At 49.5% G+C, this 19,983-nt stretch overlaps 1 protein-coding gene across 1 annotated transcript; it reads left to right on the top strand.

Annotated features, from left to right (window-relative positions):
* Nucleotides 1–1,110: 1,110 nt before the first annotated feature.
* On the top strand, nt 1,111–16,721 carry SNAPC5 (small nuclear RNA activating complex polypeptide 5). The gene is made up of 3 exons (XM_089656748.1): nt 1,111–1,312; nt 7,926–8,000; nt 16,077–16,721. Exons 1-3 carry the CDS (start codon nt 1,223–1,225, stop codon nt 16,188–16,190), a joined length of 279 nt encoding a protein of 92 aa, XP_089512874.1. The 5' UTR covers nt 1,111–1,222; the 3' UTR covers nt 16,191–16,721.
* Nucleotides 16,722–19,983: the final 3,262 nt, after the last annotated feature.

Genomic DNA, 19,983 nt, shown 5'->3' with positions numbered 1-19,983 from the left:
CCTGACCTTAATATCATCGAGCCGCTCTGGGGAGATCTCAAACGTGAGGTTCGTACAAGGACAGGACAATGACCCTCAGCACAAGGCCAAGCTGACCCTCCAGTGGTCACAGCAGAAAAAGGTGAAGGTCCTGGAGTGGCCACCACAGCCTCCTGACCTTAATATCATCAAACCGCTCTGGGGAGGTCTCAAACGTGAGGTACGTGCAAGGACAGGACAATGACCCCGAGCACAAGGCCAAGCTGACCCTCCAGTGGTCACAGCAGAAAAAGGTGAAGGTTCTGGAGTCTCGGTCTCTTGACCTTAATATCATCTCTGGGGAGATCTCAAACGTGCGGTTCCTGCAAGACGACCAATGACTTGGCATGACCTGGAGGCATTTTGCCGAGACGAATGGGCGGCTCTACCACCGGCAGGAATTCGGGGGCCTCATAGACAACAATCACAGAAGACAGCACGCTGTTATTGATGCTAAAGGGGGCGATACACAGGATTAGGAACGAAGGGGGTACAGAATTTTGAACTTTTCAGAGAGGCGGCAATGGCAGGGGGTAGATGTGAATGATCCCTAGCCAGGGGCGGACTGACCATTCGGAAACTCGGGCACTGCACGAGGGCCCGGGGCCAGTAGGGGGCCCCATGAGATGCCCCTGGTACCATTTTCATAGGCTTTTTTGAGTTTGGGCAAGGACACAGGGGCCCCATGATCCCCTATTGCCCGGGGGCCCCATGAGTTGTCAGTCCGCCCGTCCCTAGCGCTCAGGATGAAAAAAAAAAAAAGGACAGAAGGCGCGTGAGGAGCGTTGATTGACGCATCTTGAACGTGTGCGCAGCGCCTGTGTAACGCATTAATGGCGGTATTAAAATTCAATGCTTGTGTGAGCTGAGCACTGAGGAGGGGAAGGGACATTTCTGTGATATGGAAGTGATATCTGTGGGGGGAGGGGTGAATCTGAGGTAAATCTCAGCGCGGCGTTTCACGCTTCAAGCCAGCAGGTGGCGCTCTCCCCCGCTCCGCACAGTCAACCAGCCCTCCCCCCCACATGACGCACAGGAATCCAGCCGCCCTCACTAAACATGGCGGCCCGAGGCGCGTGGCGTTGCACTCACGCGACTGGGCGCTGGGAGATGACGCGAGGATAGTCGTGACAGCGGATCGTGAGGAGCGGAGGGGTCGGCGGTGATGAGGCGGCCGCGGCGGTGATCCGGGGCACACAGCACGATGCTGAGCCGTCTGCAGGAGCTGAAGAAGGAGGAGGAGACTCTGCTGAAGATCAAGGCGGCCCTGAATGACCAGCTCAACAGGTTGAAGGTCGGAGGGCGACTGCGGGAGGGTAGAGGAGAGCTGGGGGAGGGGTACCGAATGATCCTTTACGATCTAATCCATCTACTAGGAATGGGCGAGATCTGTCCATACATCATACAATCTGATTGTACAATCCCTCTTCAGATCCACCAATCACGTATCCCAGGAGGTCGGTGGGTGGAGCAGATGCTGCCAATAACAGATCCCCGCTGCCATTCATCTGCTGGCTGGGAGTTGTCTGTCATTACCCATATATGGTCATTGCCATGTTTGGGTAATGACGTCACCATGGACACCATTGTTTACATTTAGCTACCAGCTGTCAGATTGCACCCGTGATCTAAGGACAACCCCTTTGTTTGCATTCAGCAGCAAATGTTCGGATTACATCTGTTACCCAGCTCCCTCCTCAATTTGTTTACAATCAGCACATGTCATCAGATTTTATTTGCTAGTACCCCCCCCCCTTGTTTACAACCTGCTGCCAGCCATCAGATTACATTAATTACCCAGTACCACCCCCTTGTTTACATCCAGCCACCAACCGATTACATTCATTACCCAGTACTACCCCCTTGTTTACATCCAGCCACCAACCGATTACATTCATTACCCAGTACTACCCCCTTGTTTACATCCAGCCACCAACCGATTACATTCATTACCCAGTACTACCCCCTTGTTTACATCCAGCCACCAACCGATTACATTCCTTACTCAGTACTAACCCCTTCGTTTACATTTAGCCCTCACATTTCAATGATTACCCAGTACTACTTCCTTGTTTACATCCAGCCGATTACATTCATTACCCAGTACTACCCCCTTGTTTACATCCAGCCACCAACCGATTACATTCATTACCCAGTACTATTCCTTTGTTTACATTTAGCCATCACATTTCAATGATTACCCAGTACTTCCCCCTTGTTTACATCCAGCCAATTACATTAATTACCCAGTACTATCCCTTTGTTTACATTCTGATGTTGGTAATCAGATTACATTCATTTCCCAGTACTACCCCCTTGTTTACATCCAGCCACCAACCGATTACATTCATTACCCAGTAATACCCCTCTGTTTACATTTAGCCATCACATTTCTATGATTACCCAGTACTTCCCCCTTGTTTACATCCAGCCAATTACATTAATTACCCAGTACTATCCCTTTGTTTACATTCTGATGTTGGCAATCAGATTACATTCATTTCCCAGTACTTCCCCCTTGTTTACATCCAGCCACCAGCCGATTACATTTATTACCCAGTACTACCCCTTTGTTTACATTCTGATGATGGCAATCAGATTGCATTCATTAGCCAGTACTCCCCCACTTTTTTACATCCAGCCATCGGGTTTCATTCATTACCCAGATGCACCCCCCTCTCTTTTGTTTGCATTCCACTGTCAGCAGAGAGAGTACTATCATTACCAAAACATGGCCATTGTCCTATTTGGCTAGTGACTTCACCAGCTTCTCTACACCCCTTTATTTACATTCAGTTATCCGATTTTATTCATTACCCCCCCGATCCCCGTTGTTTACATCCAGCTGCTAGCTATCAGATCACATCACCCAGTGCTTCCCCTTTGTTTACATTCAGATATCTGCCGTCTGTTTACATTAATTACCCAGCCCCGACCCCCCCCCCCTTTGTTTACATTCCACTGTCAGCAGAGAGAGTATGGGCATTGCCATATTTGGCTAGTGATGCCACCAGCTCCCCCCCCCCCTTTGTTTACATACAGCTGCCATCCAGATTTAATTCATTACTCAGTACAACCCCCCTTGTTTACATCCAGCCAACAACCAGTTTGCGCCCATTGCACAGTACTACCCCCCCTTTGTTTACATTCAGATGTCTGTCATCAGATTACATTCATCACCCCCTCCATTTGTTTGAAGCCAGCCATCAGATTTCATTAATTACCCTGTACTACCCCCTTTGTTTACATTCCACTGTCAGCAGAGATAATTCTGTCCTTACACAAACATGGCCATTGCTATATTTGTCTAGTGACATCACCAGCTTCCAGTGCACATCAATGACACATATCAGTGCCCATCTGAGCTATCTTTCAGTGCCAGTCAGTGCTGCCAATCAATGCCAGTCAGTGCCACCAATCAGTGCGACCTATCAGTGTCAGTCAGTGCTGCCAATCAGTGCCACCTATCAGTGCCAGTCAATGCTGCCTACCAGTGCCAGTCAGTGCCACCAATCAGTGCCACCTATCAGTGCCAGTCAGTGCTGCCAATCAATGCCAGTCAGTGCCACCAATCAGTGCCACCTATCAGTGCCAGTCAATGCTGCCTATCAGTGCCAGTCAGTGCCACCAATCAGTGCCACCTATCAGTGTCAGTCAGTGCTGCCAGTCAGTGCCACCTATCAGTGCCAGTCAATGCTGCCTGTCAGTGCTGCCAATCAGTGCCACCTATCAGTGCCAGTCAATGCTGCCTATCAGTGCCAATCAGTACCACCTATCAGTGCCCATCACTGCAGCCTCATTAGCGCACATCAGTGAAGGAGAAAAATCACTTATTTACAAAATTTTATAACAGAAACTAAGAAAAAACTTTTTTTTTAACAATTTTCAGTTGTTTTTGGTTTGTTTAGCAAAAAATAAAAAAAAAAACCCGAGGTGATCAAATACCACCAAAATTAAAGTTTTATCTTTCTCCAAAAAAATTCTAAAAATTTCATATGGGTACAGTGTTGCATGACCGCGCAATTGTCATTCAAAGTGCGACAGCGTTGAAAGCTGGAAATTGTCCGGGGGGGAAGGGGGGGAAAGTGCCCGGCAGGCGAGGGGTTAAGCAGCTTTTCTCCTGCCAGGTTCTCGTTGTGATCAGATGCTTTGGAGGCCGTAGAGAGAGATTTGGAGTCTGAGATGTCTCCATAAAGAGGACCTGTCATGGCTCATGCTGTCACATGTGTTGTTGTTCATCCCCTAGGATAGCAATAAAGTTAGTCCAAAAAGAAAATTAAAGATACATTGCAAAAAAAAAAAAAATTGTAAATAAAATTAAGTAAAGCCTTCTGCCTTTCAGTGTTAATGCGTAAATGCGAACACGTATGTAGGTCCTACACGCATACGTAAACAGTGCTTGCACCACACATGTCAGGTATCGCCGCAAATGTCAGAGCTGGGCAGCAATTGTAGCGCCAGACCTCCTGTGCAACTCCAAGCTGGTAACCTGTAAAGGCTTAGAAAGCGTTGCCTATGGAGATTTTTAAGTACCGCAGTTTGCCGCCATTTCATGGGGCGTGCGCAGGTTTAAAGCGCGACGTGTGTGTAGTACAGCGAAACATCTTTTATATTTTAACAAACAGTTGGGTATTCTATTGTGTTTGTGTTCCATAAAACTCATTAAATCTTATATTTTTCTAAAAGGTGTTTGAAAAGACTGCTGAGCAAAAACCGTGCGATCTAAGAAATCGCAACACCCGCCATTTTGTTCTCTGGGGCTTCTTTTTTTTAAAAAAAATATGTAATTCTTGGGGGGTTTAAGTCATTTTTTTGCAAAAAAATACAGATTTTTACACGTGGGACAGAAATGTCAGAATTGGCCTGGGAGGGGGTCAGGTAGTTAAAATAAATGACAGCAATGGTTGGTCACGTCGCTCCTTATCCTTCAACCCCAGAAGAGGAATTCCCAAATTCCTGTCTATTCATCCATCTCTCTACAGTTTACACGGGGGAGGGACAAAATTATGGAAACCCCAGATAGAAGAATGAAGATGTTACCCAATGTGGTCAGCCTCCAAGATTGCCTGAATTCCCTCCTCCCCCTCCCTCTCTCTCTCTCTCCCTCCTCCCCTCTCTCTCTCTCTCCCTCCCCCTCTCTCTCTCCCTCCCCCCCCTCTCTCCCTCCCCCCCTCTCTCTCCCCCCTCTCCCCTCCCTCCCCCCTCTCCCCTCCCTCCCCCCTCCCCCTCCCCCCTCTCTCCCTCCCTCCCCCTCTCTCTCTCCCCTCCCTCCCTCCTCCTCCCTCCCCCCCTCCCTCCCTCCCCCTCTTTCTCCCTCCCTCCCCTCTCTCTCCCTCCCTCCCCTCTCTCTCCCTCTCCCCTCTCTCCCTCCCCCTCTCTCTCCCTCCTCCCCTCTCTCCCCCCCCCCTCTCTCCCTCCCCCCCTCTCTCCCCTCTCTCTCCCTCCCTCCCCCCTCTCTCTCTCCCCCCCCCTCTCTCTCCCCCTCCTCCCCCCCCCTCTCTCTCTCTTCCTCCCTCTCTCTCTCTTCCTCCCTCCCTCTCCCCCCTCTCCTCTTCCTCTCTCCCTCCCTCCCCCTCTCTCCCTCCCCCCCTCCCTCCCCCTCTCTCTCCCTCCCCCTCTCTCCCTCCCCCCCCTCCCTCCCCCCCTCCCTCCCCCTCCTCCCCCCCTCCCTCCCTCTCTCTCCCCTCTCCTCTCTCTTCCTCCCCCCCTCTCTCTCTTCCTCCCTCCCCTCTCTCCCTCCCCCCTCCCTCCCTCCCCCTCTCTCCCTCCCCCCCTCCCTCCCCTCCCCCTCTCTCCCTCCCCCCTCCCTCCCTCCCTCTCTCTCCCCCTCTCCTCTCTCTCTCCCCCTCTCCTCTCTCTCTCTTCCTCCCTCCCCCTCTCCCCCCCTCCCCCTCTCCCCTCCCCTCCCCCTCTCCCCTCCCTCTCCCTCCCTCCCTCTCCCTCCCCCCTCTCTCTCCCCTCCCCCCTCTCTCTCCCTCCCCCTCTCTCCCCCCCCTCTCCCTCCCTCCCTCCCCCCCCTCCTCTCTCCCTCCCTCCCCCCCCTCTCTCCCTCCCTCCCCCCCTCTCTCCTCCCCCCCTCTCTCCCTCCCCCCCTCTCTCCCTCCCCCCTCTCTCTCTCCCTCCCTCCCCCCTCCCTCCCTCCTCTTTCTCCCTCCCTCCCCCTCTTTCTCCCTCCCTCCCCCTCTCTCTCCCTTCCTCCCTCCCCCCTCTCTCTCCCTCCCCCCCCTCCCCTCCCTCCCCCCTCCCCCCTCCCACCTCCCTCCCTCTCTCTCTCCCCCCCTCTCTCTCTCCCCCCCTCTCTCTCTCCCCCCCTCTCTCTCTCCCCCCCCTCTCTCTCTCCCCCCCCTCTCTCTCTCCCCCCCTCTCTCTCCCTCCCCCCTCTCTCTCCCTCCCCCTCTCTCTCCCTCCCTCTCCTCTCCCTCCCTCCCCCCTCTCTCTCTCCCTCCCCTCTCTCCCCCCTCCCTCCCTCTCTCTCCCCCCTCCCCCTCTCTCTCCCCCCTCCCTCCCCTCTCTCTCCCCCCTCCCCCCCCTCTCTCTCTCTCTTCCTCCCTCTCTCTCTCTTCCTCCCTCCCTCTTCCTCCCTCTCTCTCTCTTCCTCCCTCCCTCTCCCCCCCCCCTCTCTCTTCCTCCCTCCCCCTCCCCCCCTCCCTCCCCCCTCCCTCCCCCTCTCTCCCTCCCCCCCTCCCTCCCTCCCCCTCTCTCCCCCTCTCCTCTCTCTCTCTTCCTCCCTCCCTCTCTCTCTCTCTTCCTCCCTCCCCCTCTCCCCCCTCCCCCTCTCCCCCCTCCCCCTCTCCCCTCCCCTCCCTCCTCCCTCCCTCTCTCTCCTCCTCTCTCCCTCTCCCTCTCTCCCCCTCTCTCTCCCTCTCTCCCCCTCTCTCCCCCTCTCTCTCCCTCCCCCTCTCTCTCTCCCCTCTCTCTCCCTCCCCCCCCCTCTCTCTCCCTCCCTCCCCCCTCTCTCTCCCTCCCTCCCCCCTCTCTCTCCCTCCCTCCCCCTCTCTCTCCCTCCCTCCCCCCTCTCTCTCCCTCCCTCCCTCCCTCTCTCTCCCTCCCTCCCTCCCTCTCTCTCTCCCCCCCTCTCCCCCCTCCCTCCCCCCTCTCTCTCCCTCCCTCCCTCCCCCCTCTCTCTCTCTCCCCCTCTCCCCCCCCTCTCCCCCTCTCCCCCCCTCTCTCTCTCCCCCTCTCCCCCCCCTCTCCCCCTCTCCCCCCCCTCTCCCCCTCTCCCTCCCCTCTCCCCCTCTCCCTCCCCTCTCCCCTCTCCCCCCCCTCTCCCCCCCCTCTCCACCTCTCCCTCCCCTCTCCCTCCCCCCCTCTCTCCCTCTCCCTCCCCCCCTCTCTCCCTCCCCTCCCCCCTCTCTCCCCCCCCTCTCTCCCTCCCCCCCTCTCCCTCACTAGCCTAGCGGCAACGCTGTGGATGGACCCTCTGGGAGAGGTTTGGACCCCCCTCTCCTTATCTACACCTCTAGTTAGCGAAGTGTCTCATCACACAGTGGAAGCAAAAGAAGGTTAATTAGCTTCCAACACAAAACATGTCGCTTTCACACCAGCAAATGATGTAGTGTTTCCATATTTTTGTCCAACCCCCGTATATTGTGTCACCTATCCCGTGTTATATTTATACCCATATGAATGAAAGATAAGGATTCTGCCGGAGTTGTTCGGATATCCAATCGGGATAATGGATGCAATTTTCTCTCCTGTCGTCATCTCCATCTGCTGCACCATTATTACCACCCACTGACCACCTTTTATGTTTTACCATCTCCCAGTTTCTGGTAGCATTCTCCTATTGTTAGTACACCATTCTTACTGTCTGTATGATTTGTATCATTGTATAGTTCTTTTTATCTGTATAATGACCTGATATGTATCGGAGAGTGTAATGACCCCCCCCCCCATGTATATTTCAGGTGGAGGAGCTGACTCTTCAGTCTATAATCAGCGCTGGAGAAGGTCAGGATCTCCATGAAGAGCAACCTCAAGTGGTAAGTTACTGTCTATACGGATTCTAACACTGTGACCAAACATGTCCGCCGACCCAGAGATTTCCACTGATTTCTCACTTGGAGAGCAGAATTCCGGGCAAAAATGTTTTGTCCCCTGTAGTGGGGCTGTGCTCACACTGCATGGGCTAACTGTTCGTTTTTGTCTAGGGGTGATAACAGTGAAGGTATACTTACCGAATCCACCAATCCTCAGAGCACAAGACCAGTCCCTGCCGCTTCTGCCCCCCCCCCGCACGCTAGCGGTCTAGTGAATCGACTCTCTGACGTCATCGCGCCCATACACTGGATCCCGGACATGAGGATGGCAGGAACATTCCACCGCTGGACATGGGGGAGTGCGGTTTTCCAAACAATCAGAGGAATGAGTAAGTCTAGCTCTGCCTTAAACTCCTGGACAAAACAAGCAGCTTTCCCATACAGTGCGGGTGCAGCCCCAGTGCATGAGAAAATAAAAAATTATACTGAGTTCCGCTTTAACCCCTCACCCTCCAGAGGATCCCCCCCCCTTCCTGACCAGGACATTTTTTGCATTACAGCACTGTGTTGCTTTATCTGACAATTGCGCAGTCATGCAACGCTGCACCCAAATGAAATTTACGTCCTTTTTTCCCCACAAATTGAGCTTTCTTCCGGTGGTATTTGATATGCGTTTATTTTTTGCGCTATAAAAAAAAAAAGGCTGACAATTTTGAGAAAAAAAAAACAATAATTTTGACTTTTTGCTATTAAATATTTCCAGTAAAAAATAAAATTTCGTCATAAATTTAGGCCAAAATGTATTTTGCTCAATGTCTTTGCTAGTTGACTATATGTAGACAGTGTGTTACTGGTGGGCGGGGGGGGGGTGTGTTCTTCACTGTAAGCACACTGATCGGAATGGCTGTGCTGTGCAGTGTGCTCAAGCTGACAGGTAGAAAGATTGTTTGTATACAAACAGTCTACCTTCTCGTTGGAGATGCTCGGTAATCACCAGGTAATTTAGCAGCCGGGTAGGGCTCGCAGGCACCCCTATCCGGAAATGCAAAATAACATGTGTGTCTATATATATATATATATATATATATATATATATATAATGTGTGTGTGTGTATGTATGTATGTATATATATATATATATATATATATATATATTATACATATACAGGTGAAACTCAAAAAATTAGAACATCGTGCAAAAGTTAATTTATTTCAGTAATGCAACTTAAAAGGTGTAACTAATATATGAGACTCATTTCCCTCCTTATGGAGGGTGTCAGTGATGGTGTCAGGTCAGCAGTCTTTCCCATGATTGTGATTCCTACTGAACCAGACTGAGAGACCATTGAAAGGCTCAGGAACCCTTTGCAGGTGTTATGGCTGAATGAGCTGATTAGAGTGGGACACTTTGAGCCGAGATTATTCCACCTTTTCACAATATTCTCATTTTCTGAGATTGTGGATTTGGGGTTTTCATGAGCTGTAAGCCATAATCATCACAATGATGACAAATCACGGCTTGAACTATCTTGCTTTGCATGTAATGAGTCTCATATATTAGTTTCACCTTTTAAGTTGCTGCACTGAAATAAATGAACTTTTGCACCATATTCTAATTTTTCGAGTTTCACCTGTATATATACATACGTGATTCTGCACACCCGTGCCACCATGTAGCAGTATGTCTGCTATAGGGTGGTCAGGAAGCTGTTAAAGTGTAACTATAGGCAAAATGTTGTTTTGTTTGTTTTTTTTTGGGATGGGTTATTGGGAATCTAAGACACAGCTGTTGAAACCAGCTACAGAACACTGCTGTGTTACAATATTCCCAATAACGCCTAATCTTCATTCATTGCATCTATTTTCTCAGCAAGGGGCGACGTCCGACCCCCAAAGCATGTTAGCTCTGGTACTCCTTTTATGTTTGGAATAAACTTTTTGTTTTAAATATTTTGCTGAATTCCAGATCCAAATGAAAAAGTCAGCTCTGAGGGATGCTCCTTTAACTAGTTGCCGACCGCAGATAGCCGAATGACGGGCTTCACTGCGGCCGGCCAGTTCTGGGGGGACGTCATATGACGTCCCCCCAGAACGCGCTCTCCTGCGCGCCCCAGGGGGCGCGCACCCGGCGATCTCCGTGATCGCTGTGTCCTACGGACACAGCTGATCACGAGATGTGGTAAAAGGCCGATCATACCGGCCTTTTACCACGTGATCAGCGGTGTCCAATGACACGCTGATCACAGGGAAATGCAAGTGCCGGTTCTCGGCTGCACTTTCCTCACGCTGTCAGATCGTGAGGAAAGTACTGCCGAGAACCGGCAGTTGTCAGAGCGGGGATCGGCACCGATCATCAGGGCCACTGATGATCAGTGCCCTGATGATCGGTGCCCAGCAGTGCCACCCACAAGTTCCGCCCACCTGTGCCCAGCAGTGCACCCACTAGCTCCGCCCACCTGTGCCCAGCAGTGCACCCACCTGTGCCACTCTGCAGTGTCACACACCTGTGCCCAGCAGTGCCACCCACCTGTGCCCAGCAGTGCCACCCACCTGTGCCCAGCAGTGCCACCCACCTGTGCCCAGCAGTGCCACCCACCAGTGCCACCCACCAGTGCAGCCCAGCAGTGCTGCCAGTCAGTGCCACCAGTCAGTGCCCAGGGGTTGTGCCAGTCAGTGCCGCCAGTCAGTGCCCAGCAGTGATGCCAGTCAGTGCCATCTATCAGTACCCATCATCAGTGTCGCCTATCAGTGCCGCCTATCAGTGTTGCATATTAGTGCCGCCTATCCATGACACCTCATTAGTGCTGCCTATCAGTGCCGCCTATCCGTGCCACCTCATTAGTACTGCCTATCAGTGCCCTTTAGTGCTGCCTATCAGTGCCCATCAGTGCCGCCTATCAGTGCCCATCAGTGCTGCCTCATCAACGCACATCAGTGAAGGAGAAAAAAATACCTGTTTTGAAAAATTTTATAATAGAAACAAAGAAACTTTTTTTTTTTTTCAAATTTTTTGCACTTTTTTAATTTATAGCGCAAAAAGTAAAGCGCCCAGTGGCGATTAAATACCACCAAAAGAAAGCTCTATTTGTGAGAAAAAAATGATCAAAATTTCATATGGGTACAATGTTGCATGACCGCGCAATTGTCAATCAAAGTGCGGCAGCGCTGAAAGCTGAAAATTGGTCTGGTAAGGAAGGGGGTATAAGTGCCCGGTAGGCGAGGGGTTAAAAATCGACATGACCGTTTCATCCTTATTGTCTCTGCAGCGAATCATTTTACCCGATAACAGATGTATTGGTTTGCAGTAATATGCACTGAACTATTAAACAGCTCAAAATGAAATGGATGATTAACCCCTCGCCTACCGGGCACTGTCACCCCCTTCCTGCACAGGCCAATTTCCAGCTTTCAGCGCTGTCACACTTTGAATGACAATTGCGCCGTCATGCAACACTGTACCCATATGAAATTTTTATCATTTTTTTGTAACAGAGCTTTATTTTGGTGGTATATAATCACCTCGGGGTTTTTTTTATTTTTTCTTAAGCCAAAACCACTGAAAATTTAGAAAAAAAAATGTTTTTTCTTAATTTTTGTTATAAAATTTTGTTAATAAGTGATTTTTCTCCTTCACTGATGTGCGCTAATGAGGCTGCAGTGATGGGCACTGATAGGTGGCACTGATGAGGCACTGGTAGGTGGCACTGATCGGCATTGACAGGCATCACTGATGGGCACTGATACATGGCACTGATATATGGCACTGATATATGGCACTGTTAGGCGGCACTGACTTGCACTGTTAGGCGGCACGGACTTGCACTGTTAGGCGGCACTGATGCGCATTGATAGGCAGCACTGATGCGCATTGATAGGCGGCACTGATGCGCATTGATAGGCGGCACTGATGCGCATTGATAGGCGGCACTGATGCGCATTGATAGGCGGCACTGATGCGCATTGATAAGCGGCACTGATGCGCATTGATAGGCGGCACTGATGCGCATTGATAGGCGGCACTGATGCGCATTGATAGGCGGCACTGATGCGCATTGATAGGCGGCACTGATGCGCATTGATAGGCGGCACTGATGCGCATTGATAGGCGGCACTGATGCGCATTGATAGGCGGCACTGATTGGCATTGATAGGTGCAACTGACTGTCACTGATGGGTGACACTGAAAGGCAGCTCAGATGGGCACTGATATGTGGCATTGATGTGCACTGATATGTGGCACTGATGGGCACTGGCTTGAGGCACTGATGAGCACTGACACATGGCACTGATGGACACTGATCAGTGCACTGCTGGGGCTGCACTGATCATCAGGGCACACTGATCATCAGTGCCCTGATGATCAGTGTACATGTCCCCTCCGCGAAAAGCCGATTACCGGCTCTCCTCTCCTCTGTCAGAGTGACAGCTCGATAGGAGAGAAATGCTGATAACCAGCATTTTCCTGTTTACACGTGATCAGCTGTGATTGGACACAGCTGATCACATGACCGAGCCGACATCTTCAGCTCTTTCCGTGATCGATGATCCGCTGTGTCCGAGGGACACAGCACACCGCCGATCGCCGCTCTGCATGTGCAGTGAGAATGGGAGAACGTTATATGACGTCCTCCCAGAACGAGAGAACCGCCTTGCGCCCATCATATTACTATATGGCGGGCAGGAGGTGGTTAAAGAATAACTGCGTTTTCATCTGAAACACATAGCAAATAAAAATACTATGGCTATAACAATTTTCTGGACCAGCGACATACTCCATACATTGCTGGGCTTTCTGTATTTGTATTGGAGTGGTACCTGCGGCTGCAGGCGTCACCCCGGAACCATTTTTTACTCTAGGTTCTCATCTGTGTGGGTGGTGCCGCTGCGGATCCGCATGAAAATCCATGCAGCCGCACCACCCGCACGGAGGAATGCGGACCTGCGGGCGGGTGCCATTAGTTTTAATGGCACGCCGCCCGCACTGGAAAACGCAACCGTACTGGGAACCTCGGCTGCGTTTTCCAAATAAGTGCCGGGACTTCTTCTCTGCGTGTCACGGGGCACAAGAGTCCATTCAAATGAACGGGCTCCCGTGCCCGAGCAAAACGCGGCCCTCACGGCTGCATAGGTGTAGAGCCGGCAGCCAGCTGTCTTGTACGAGCAATTGGAGCAGCTACTGGCCGATTGATCGCTTCTACAAGCAGCGGGAGGGGATGTCCCCCCCAACCCACCTGTCCCACCGGGAGTCCTGAGCGACCAGCCGGCATGTCTGCCAGACAGCAGAACAAATCCAGAATCGGCTTTGATCGTCTTTCCTTTATTGTAAACAGGAAGCAATGACTTGACGTCGCTTTCGTTTTACTCGGAAACTTTCTGAGCCAATTTTAACTATCTGAAAGCAGAAACCCCGATCTTGGTGTTATGAATGCTTTCAAGTGCAGAGGGGGGATTAGGGACCTCAGATCCCTCCATAGAAATACCTGTCACGGGGATGTTTACATTCCTTGTAACAGCAATGAAAGTGGAAAAAAAAATTTCAAGTGACAGTGTAAAAATTTTAAATTTATCCCGCCTTCCTGACCAGGCCATTTTTTGCGATACAGCGCTGCGTTACTTTAACTGACAATTGAGCAGTCATGCAACGCTGCACATAAATTAAATTTGTCATTTTTTTCCCCACAAATAGAGATTTCTTTCTGTGGTATTTGATCATCTCTGCGGTATTTATTTTTTGCTCTATAAACAAAAAAAAGACTGACAATTTTGAAAAAAAAAAAAACAATATTTTTTACTTTTTGCTAAAAACACATCCAATAAAAAAAAAATCTAATTTCGTCATAAATTTTGGCCAAAATGTATTCTGTTCCGTGAAAAACAAAAATAAGTGAGCGCTTGAATAGATATAATAATGAGCAGCAGCTGTACACCAAAAAGGCACCGTATCAAACCTTCAAGGACGTAAATGTAAAAAAAGGGGGGGTGCAGCGCTATATAACTTAGCAAATAATAATGGATCAAACACAGATGATAAACAATAAAAACAGTGACTGTGTGTTAATAAAGCCACTGGATGGTGGCTATGAAGTGAGGGAAGTGAAACAGTCCAATGGAGGAGTGCTCTTAAGATCCAGGATGATCCTCAGACGTCCAATATTAGGAACCGTCAGGTGATAAAAAATGTAAAGATTGCGCACTCACCAGATACGCAATCTTTCTGCGCATTTGTGTAAAATATCACTGGACCTCCTGTGTCGTCATCCTGGTCTGGTCAAATCTGGTCAGCATATCCTTCTTTGCCTGGTACCCGGATAGATGCAGCTATTCCATGGATCTGGCTGGTTCCCACCAGAACTAAGTGACATTGAACTCACGTTACTTCCCATCCACTACAGGGACCCGGAAGTGATGTTGGCGGAGGAACAGGAAATGGGCGTGGTAAGCGCGGAGTGAACTTCGCGCTTACCACGCCCATTTCCTGTTCCTCCGCCAACATCACTTCCGGGTCCCTGTAGTGGATGGGAAGTAACGTGAGTTCAATGTCACTTAGTTCTGGTGGGAACCAGCCAGATCCATGGAATAGCTGCATCTATCTGGGTACCAGGCAAAGAAGGATATGCTGACCAGATTTGACCAGACCAGGATGACGACACAGGAGGTCCAGTGATATTTCACACAAATGCGCAGAAAGATTGCGTATCTGGTGAGTGCGCAATCTTTACATTTTTTATCACCTGACGGTTCCTAATATTGGACGTCTGAGGATCATCCTGGATCTTAAGAGCACTCCTCCATTGGACTGTTTCACTTCCCTCACTTCATAGCCACCATCCAGTGGCTTTATTAACACACAGTCACTGTTTTTATTGTTTATCATCTGTGTTTGATCCATTATTATTTGCTAAGTTATATAGCGCTGCACCCCCCCTTTTTTTACATTTATATTCTGTTCCGTGTCTTTACTAAAAAAAAAAATCCCAATAATTGTATATGAAATGATTTTGCTGTGCAGAGAAATGCATAGCAGCATGTTACTGCTGGTAGGAGAGAAACCTGTATTGTTCACACACAGATCTCTCCCCTGTAAGTGTTGCTCGGTGATCGGTAGGTGCCGGCGGAGAATCTCTATTAAAAAAAAAAAAAAAGACCGACAGTTTTGAGAAATAAAAATATATTTTTTACTTTTTGCTATAAAACATCCAATAAAAAAATGTAAAAAATCTAATTTAGTCATAAATTCAGGCCAAAAATGTATTCTGCTCCGTGTCTTTGGTAAAGAAAAAAATCCCAATACGTGTAAATTAATTGGTTTACGTGAAAGTTATAGCATTTACAAATGGCAGTATAAATACTGGGATTTTTATTAAAATTTTTTGTTTATACTAGTAATGGCGGCGATCAGCGACTTATAACAGGACTGCGGCGGGCATTCTGACACTGGGGGGGGGGGAACTGACTTAACTGCCACTGACATCCCCAATGATACCAATACAGTGGTCAGTGCTAATAAAAAGCACTGACACTGTACTAATGGCACTGGGCAGGAAGGTGTTAACATCTGGGGCTATCAAAGGGTTAACTATATGTAGGGAGTGTTTTATTAGGGGGGGGGGGGTGCTTCACTGATCAGGATGGCTGTGCTGTGCAGGGTGCCCAAGCTGACAGGGAGGAAGGCTGTTTGGTTGTTTGTAAACAAAACAGCCTTCTTCCCCATCAGAGATGCTCAGTAATCACCCAGTGTGCTACTAGGGAGATACACAGCAGCATGTCCTTGCTGGCAAGAGAGAGACCTATTTTCTTTACACACAGGTCCCTCCCCTGTGAACTTTCCTCGACGATCCCTGGGTGCCAGCAGGGAATCTCCATCAGGGACCCGGTGATTGACATCCCTAGCCACCAATGGCAGTGCGGGTAGGGTGGCGGTCGCTCCCTACCCAGAAATGAAAATCACATATATGTACATGATTTTGCACAGCCCAGCTGCCCTGTAGCAGTATTTCTACTATAGGGTGGGGGGGACGTGGCTCATTTTGCCACCATCAGTGACTTTGTACAGCTGACAGTCTCCTATTTCTATTACAGGATCCTAAGAATGTGGATGATGAAAGTGTGATCAATCAGACTCAGCTGCAGCTGGACACAATGGGTTATAACGATGAGGAGATGGAGGAGGAGGAGGAAGACTCGGACACCTAGCGCACCACAGGAGGCCGATACAAGGGTGCAGTGTCCTCCCCCCACCATGTTCATGTCCTTACAGCATCAATACTTGCATGCATCACATTTGTTACCCATGCAGAGGAGTCCGTGCTGCATAGCCGTTGCAGGGTAGGTGCCAGCGGGCCGACTCTCCAGTACGGGAGACGCGTATCGGGCTGCCGGCAGGACTGCTGACCGAGCGAAGTGCACTGACCCTTCTATGTCGCTGTGAGTAGTGAGAGGCGGCTGCCGATTAAACCGTGGCCATGGCGGGAGCAGTCCCTGCAGACTTTACGTGGCATCTCTTGGGTTAATATTAGTGGGGACATTGTCCCTTTTAGATTTTGTTTCTTACATTTCCAGTCAACCATTTTTTTTTTTCTTCCTTTTTACAACTGAGCACTTAAAGCACAAATGTGTAGCAAAGAATTCTGTGTGCAACTGTCACTCAGCGGGGAATACGTTTTGTAGACACTGCCAACCATCTGCTTGGATATAACTGCCATTAAAGGCCAACTTCAGTCCAAACTTTACATTTTATTTTGGGTAGAATGGGGAAGGATTGGGGCCCCTTTTCTGTTTTTTATGGCTGTGTGTATTTTTATTGGGGAGAACTTCCTGTAAAGACTTAAGGCAAAAACACATTTATGTATACAAAGGAGGGGGAGGTGCAGCGCTATACAAACTAACAGACAATAATGAAATCAAGAATCAAATTCATATAATAGACAGTGACTGTGTGCTAATAAAATAAAGCCACTGGATGGTGGCTATAAAGTGAAAGAAGTGCAAAATAAATAAAAGAGTCCAATGAAGGGGTGCTCTTAAGATCCGGGATGATCCTCAGACGTCCAATAATTGGAACCGCAAGGTGATAAGTAATGTAAAGATTGCGCACTCACCAGATACGCAATCTTTATGCGCATTTGTATATACTGTCACTGGACCTCTGGTGTCATCAGACTGGTCTGGTCAGATCTGGTCAGCATGACTTTCGCTGCCTGGCACTCGGATAGATGCGGCTGCTCTGTAGATCTGGCTGGTTTTCACCAGAGCCAGATGCAAACAAAGATGGCCGCCGGGGCCCCTCGTGGCGCAGGCGGCATGGTGTCCAACCTACTGTAGCTTTCTCTGACGCGTTTTGAGCAAAAGCTCGTACTCATAGGGGTGCAGCTTACTAAAGGCAAAAACACATTTATGGTAGAGTTAGAACGGGGGTCTCAAGCTCTGAAACGGGGGTGTCAAACTCTCAAACGGAGGTCTCAAACTCCAGGTCATTGCAGGCAGCATCAGCATTATGGTTGCCCCCAAAGGACTAGATGTCCGGGGCACCCCCCCCCCCTTACATCAGATATGAAGGGCCCCTCCCATCCTAAGTAGTCAACAGTCCCCCACCCTCCCTTATATCACAGCCCTCCACTTACCTTGTGCTGCTGCCCGGAGGGAGAAAAATTCCCGGCTCAACTTACCGACCAGCTTGCAAAGAATTATCCTGTCTTGCAGTATGTGTTAAAAACAGGGGTTTCGTTTGCACACATTTGCAAATACATGCGTAAGCTGCAGAGCCTCTTCACAGCACCCCCGATATTCTGCAGTTCCTAACTCCAAATTTTGAGAGCCCCCATAGTAGAGGCACATGTATAATAATAGATAGTCTGAGGGCAGGTGAGCCGGAAGGTAAACCCCCGTTTTTAACCCTAAGTGGTTAGCTCTTCCGCCTGGCAGTACTCAGGTTGTTGGTTCATATCCCAGCCACGGCACCACCTGCCTGGAGTTTGCATGTTCTCTCTGTGCCTGCATGGGTTTCCTCCGGGTACACCGTTTCCTTCTTCACTCCAAAACATGCTGGGAGGTGAATTGGATCCTGTCTAAATTGGCCCTAGTATGTGTATGTATGAATGTGAGTTAGGGACCTTAGATTGTACGCCCCTTGAGGATTAGGGACCTTAGATTGTACCCCCCTTGAGGATTAGGGACCTTAGATTGTACCCCCCTTGAGGATTAGGGACCTTAGATTGTACCCCCCTTGAGGATTAGGGACCTTAGATTGTACCCCCCTTGAGGATTAGGGACCTTAGATTGTACCCCCCTTGAGGATTAGGGACCTTAGATTGTACCCCCCTTGAGGATTAGGGACCTTAGATTGTACCCCCCTTGAGGATTAGGGACTGATGTGAATGTACAATATATATGTAAAGTTGCTGCGTACATTGACAGCGCTATATAAGTACCTGAAATAAATAAATAACCCCTTGGCATCGGCGCCTCCCGGCCCTTTAAGGGTTCCAGAAGCCGGGAGGCAGGATTTTAGGGTCAGCGGTCACATGATCAGGAAAGGTCCCGATCGAAAGAGGAGATGGGGACCTTTCCGTGAGTACCGAACGTGTGTGCTGGGAGAGTGCAGGGCGCACACGCTCAGCACATATGTGCTTTTTTTAATAGAACGCAAATGTGCGGCCGCTCAGCATCTAGGCTCAGACGCCGGGAGGCCGCACATTTGCGCACAAGAGGTTAACAAGCCTGTCGGTAAGTTGCGCTGGGAATTTTTCTCTTTTAGGGCCGGTTCATGCTATAGAAACGCAGTCCAGATGCGTTCCAGGCGCGTTTCCGCATGCACGTTTTCACGCGTTCCAATGCTTTTTTTTATGCATTCCAGTTCATCTTTTCCTCTTTTTTTTTTTTCTTCAATTTAAATAGGGACTTGTGGATTCCAGTACGTTCCAGTACAGCTCTGTGCAGGAAAAAAAAATGCAGCCTGTTCTACTTTTTTGCGCACTGGAACGGCAAGCGCTGATGTGAACTATGACATTGACAACCATATAATATACTTCCTGTGCGTTTTGGATGCAGAAAAAAAAGCAGCTGAAATGCATGTAGTGTGAATCAGCCCTTATTGTTTGACATGCGTCGTCCTTTTTGTGTGCTCCTTGCTGTGAAGGCCAGTTATAGATTGGGGCAGTGCTGCTGCTGGGAAGAAGCCGGGGGGGGGGGGCACAGGTGGGAAGCAGAAAGTGCAGGGTCTGGAGGAGGACCGGAGGATGGCTGAATGGTGAGACGAGGAGGTGCTGCATCTGTAGGAGCAGTTTTGTCCTCATCTCTGCTACTGACTGCTGAGGTGGGTGCGGAGATGAGGGGGTAGACACACCTGCAGGAGAGGTGCGAGGACCACATGAAATAACCCGGTGGGCCAGAGTTGACCTGCGGGTCATGTGGATTAGAAGTTCTGACAATGTTTTTATTGCTGCCTCCTCCCCGTCTTGCATTTTCTTTTTTCATCCGTTTGTATAAATCTTTGCAGCAGCGAAAGGAAACCCCCCCCCCCCCCCCCCCCCCGGTGTTGTATTAATGTGCTTTTGCTAAACAAGAATACTGCCGATATAAACTACTTCCAGGGAGCAACACAAGACCTACCGAGTGCTGCAAATGTCACGGCAACAAACATGCACACAATGGGGAGATTTACTAAAACTGGAGAGTGCAAAATCTGGTGCAGCTGTGCATGGGAGCCAATCAGCTTTCAGGTTTTATTGTCAAAGCTTCATTGAACAAGCTGAAGTTATGCAGGCCATAGACGGGGAGAAAACCATCCATTTTTTTTTTTTTAGAAAAATGAAAAATCGGTCGTTTAATCAGCCGACGTTACCACCATTGGTAAAAAAAAAGTTGGCTGATTTATTTTCATCCCGTCTACTGCCGGCAATTATATAGAATATGCGGAAGAAGAAGAAATAGAATATGAATAAGAAGAAGAAAAAGTTGCAACATTGTATCTATTTGTATCCGAATAGAC

This window comes from Staurois parvus, unplaced genomic scaffold (assembly GCF_062004578.1).
Source record: "Staurois parvus isolate SC_StPar_1 unplaced genomic scaffold, SC_StPar_1.0 ptg000933l, whole genome shotgun sequence".
In the NCBI taxonomy this organism is placed as follows: domain Eukaryota; kingdom Metazoa; phylum Chordata; class Amphibia; order Anura; family Ranidae; genus Staurois; species Staurois parvus.
The sequence above is the reverse complement of the archived record's forward strand: the minus strand, read 5'-3'. Positions and strand labels throughout refer to the sequence as shown.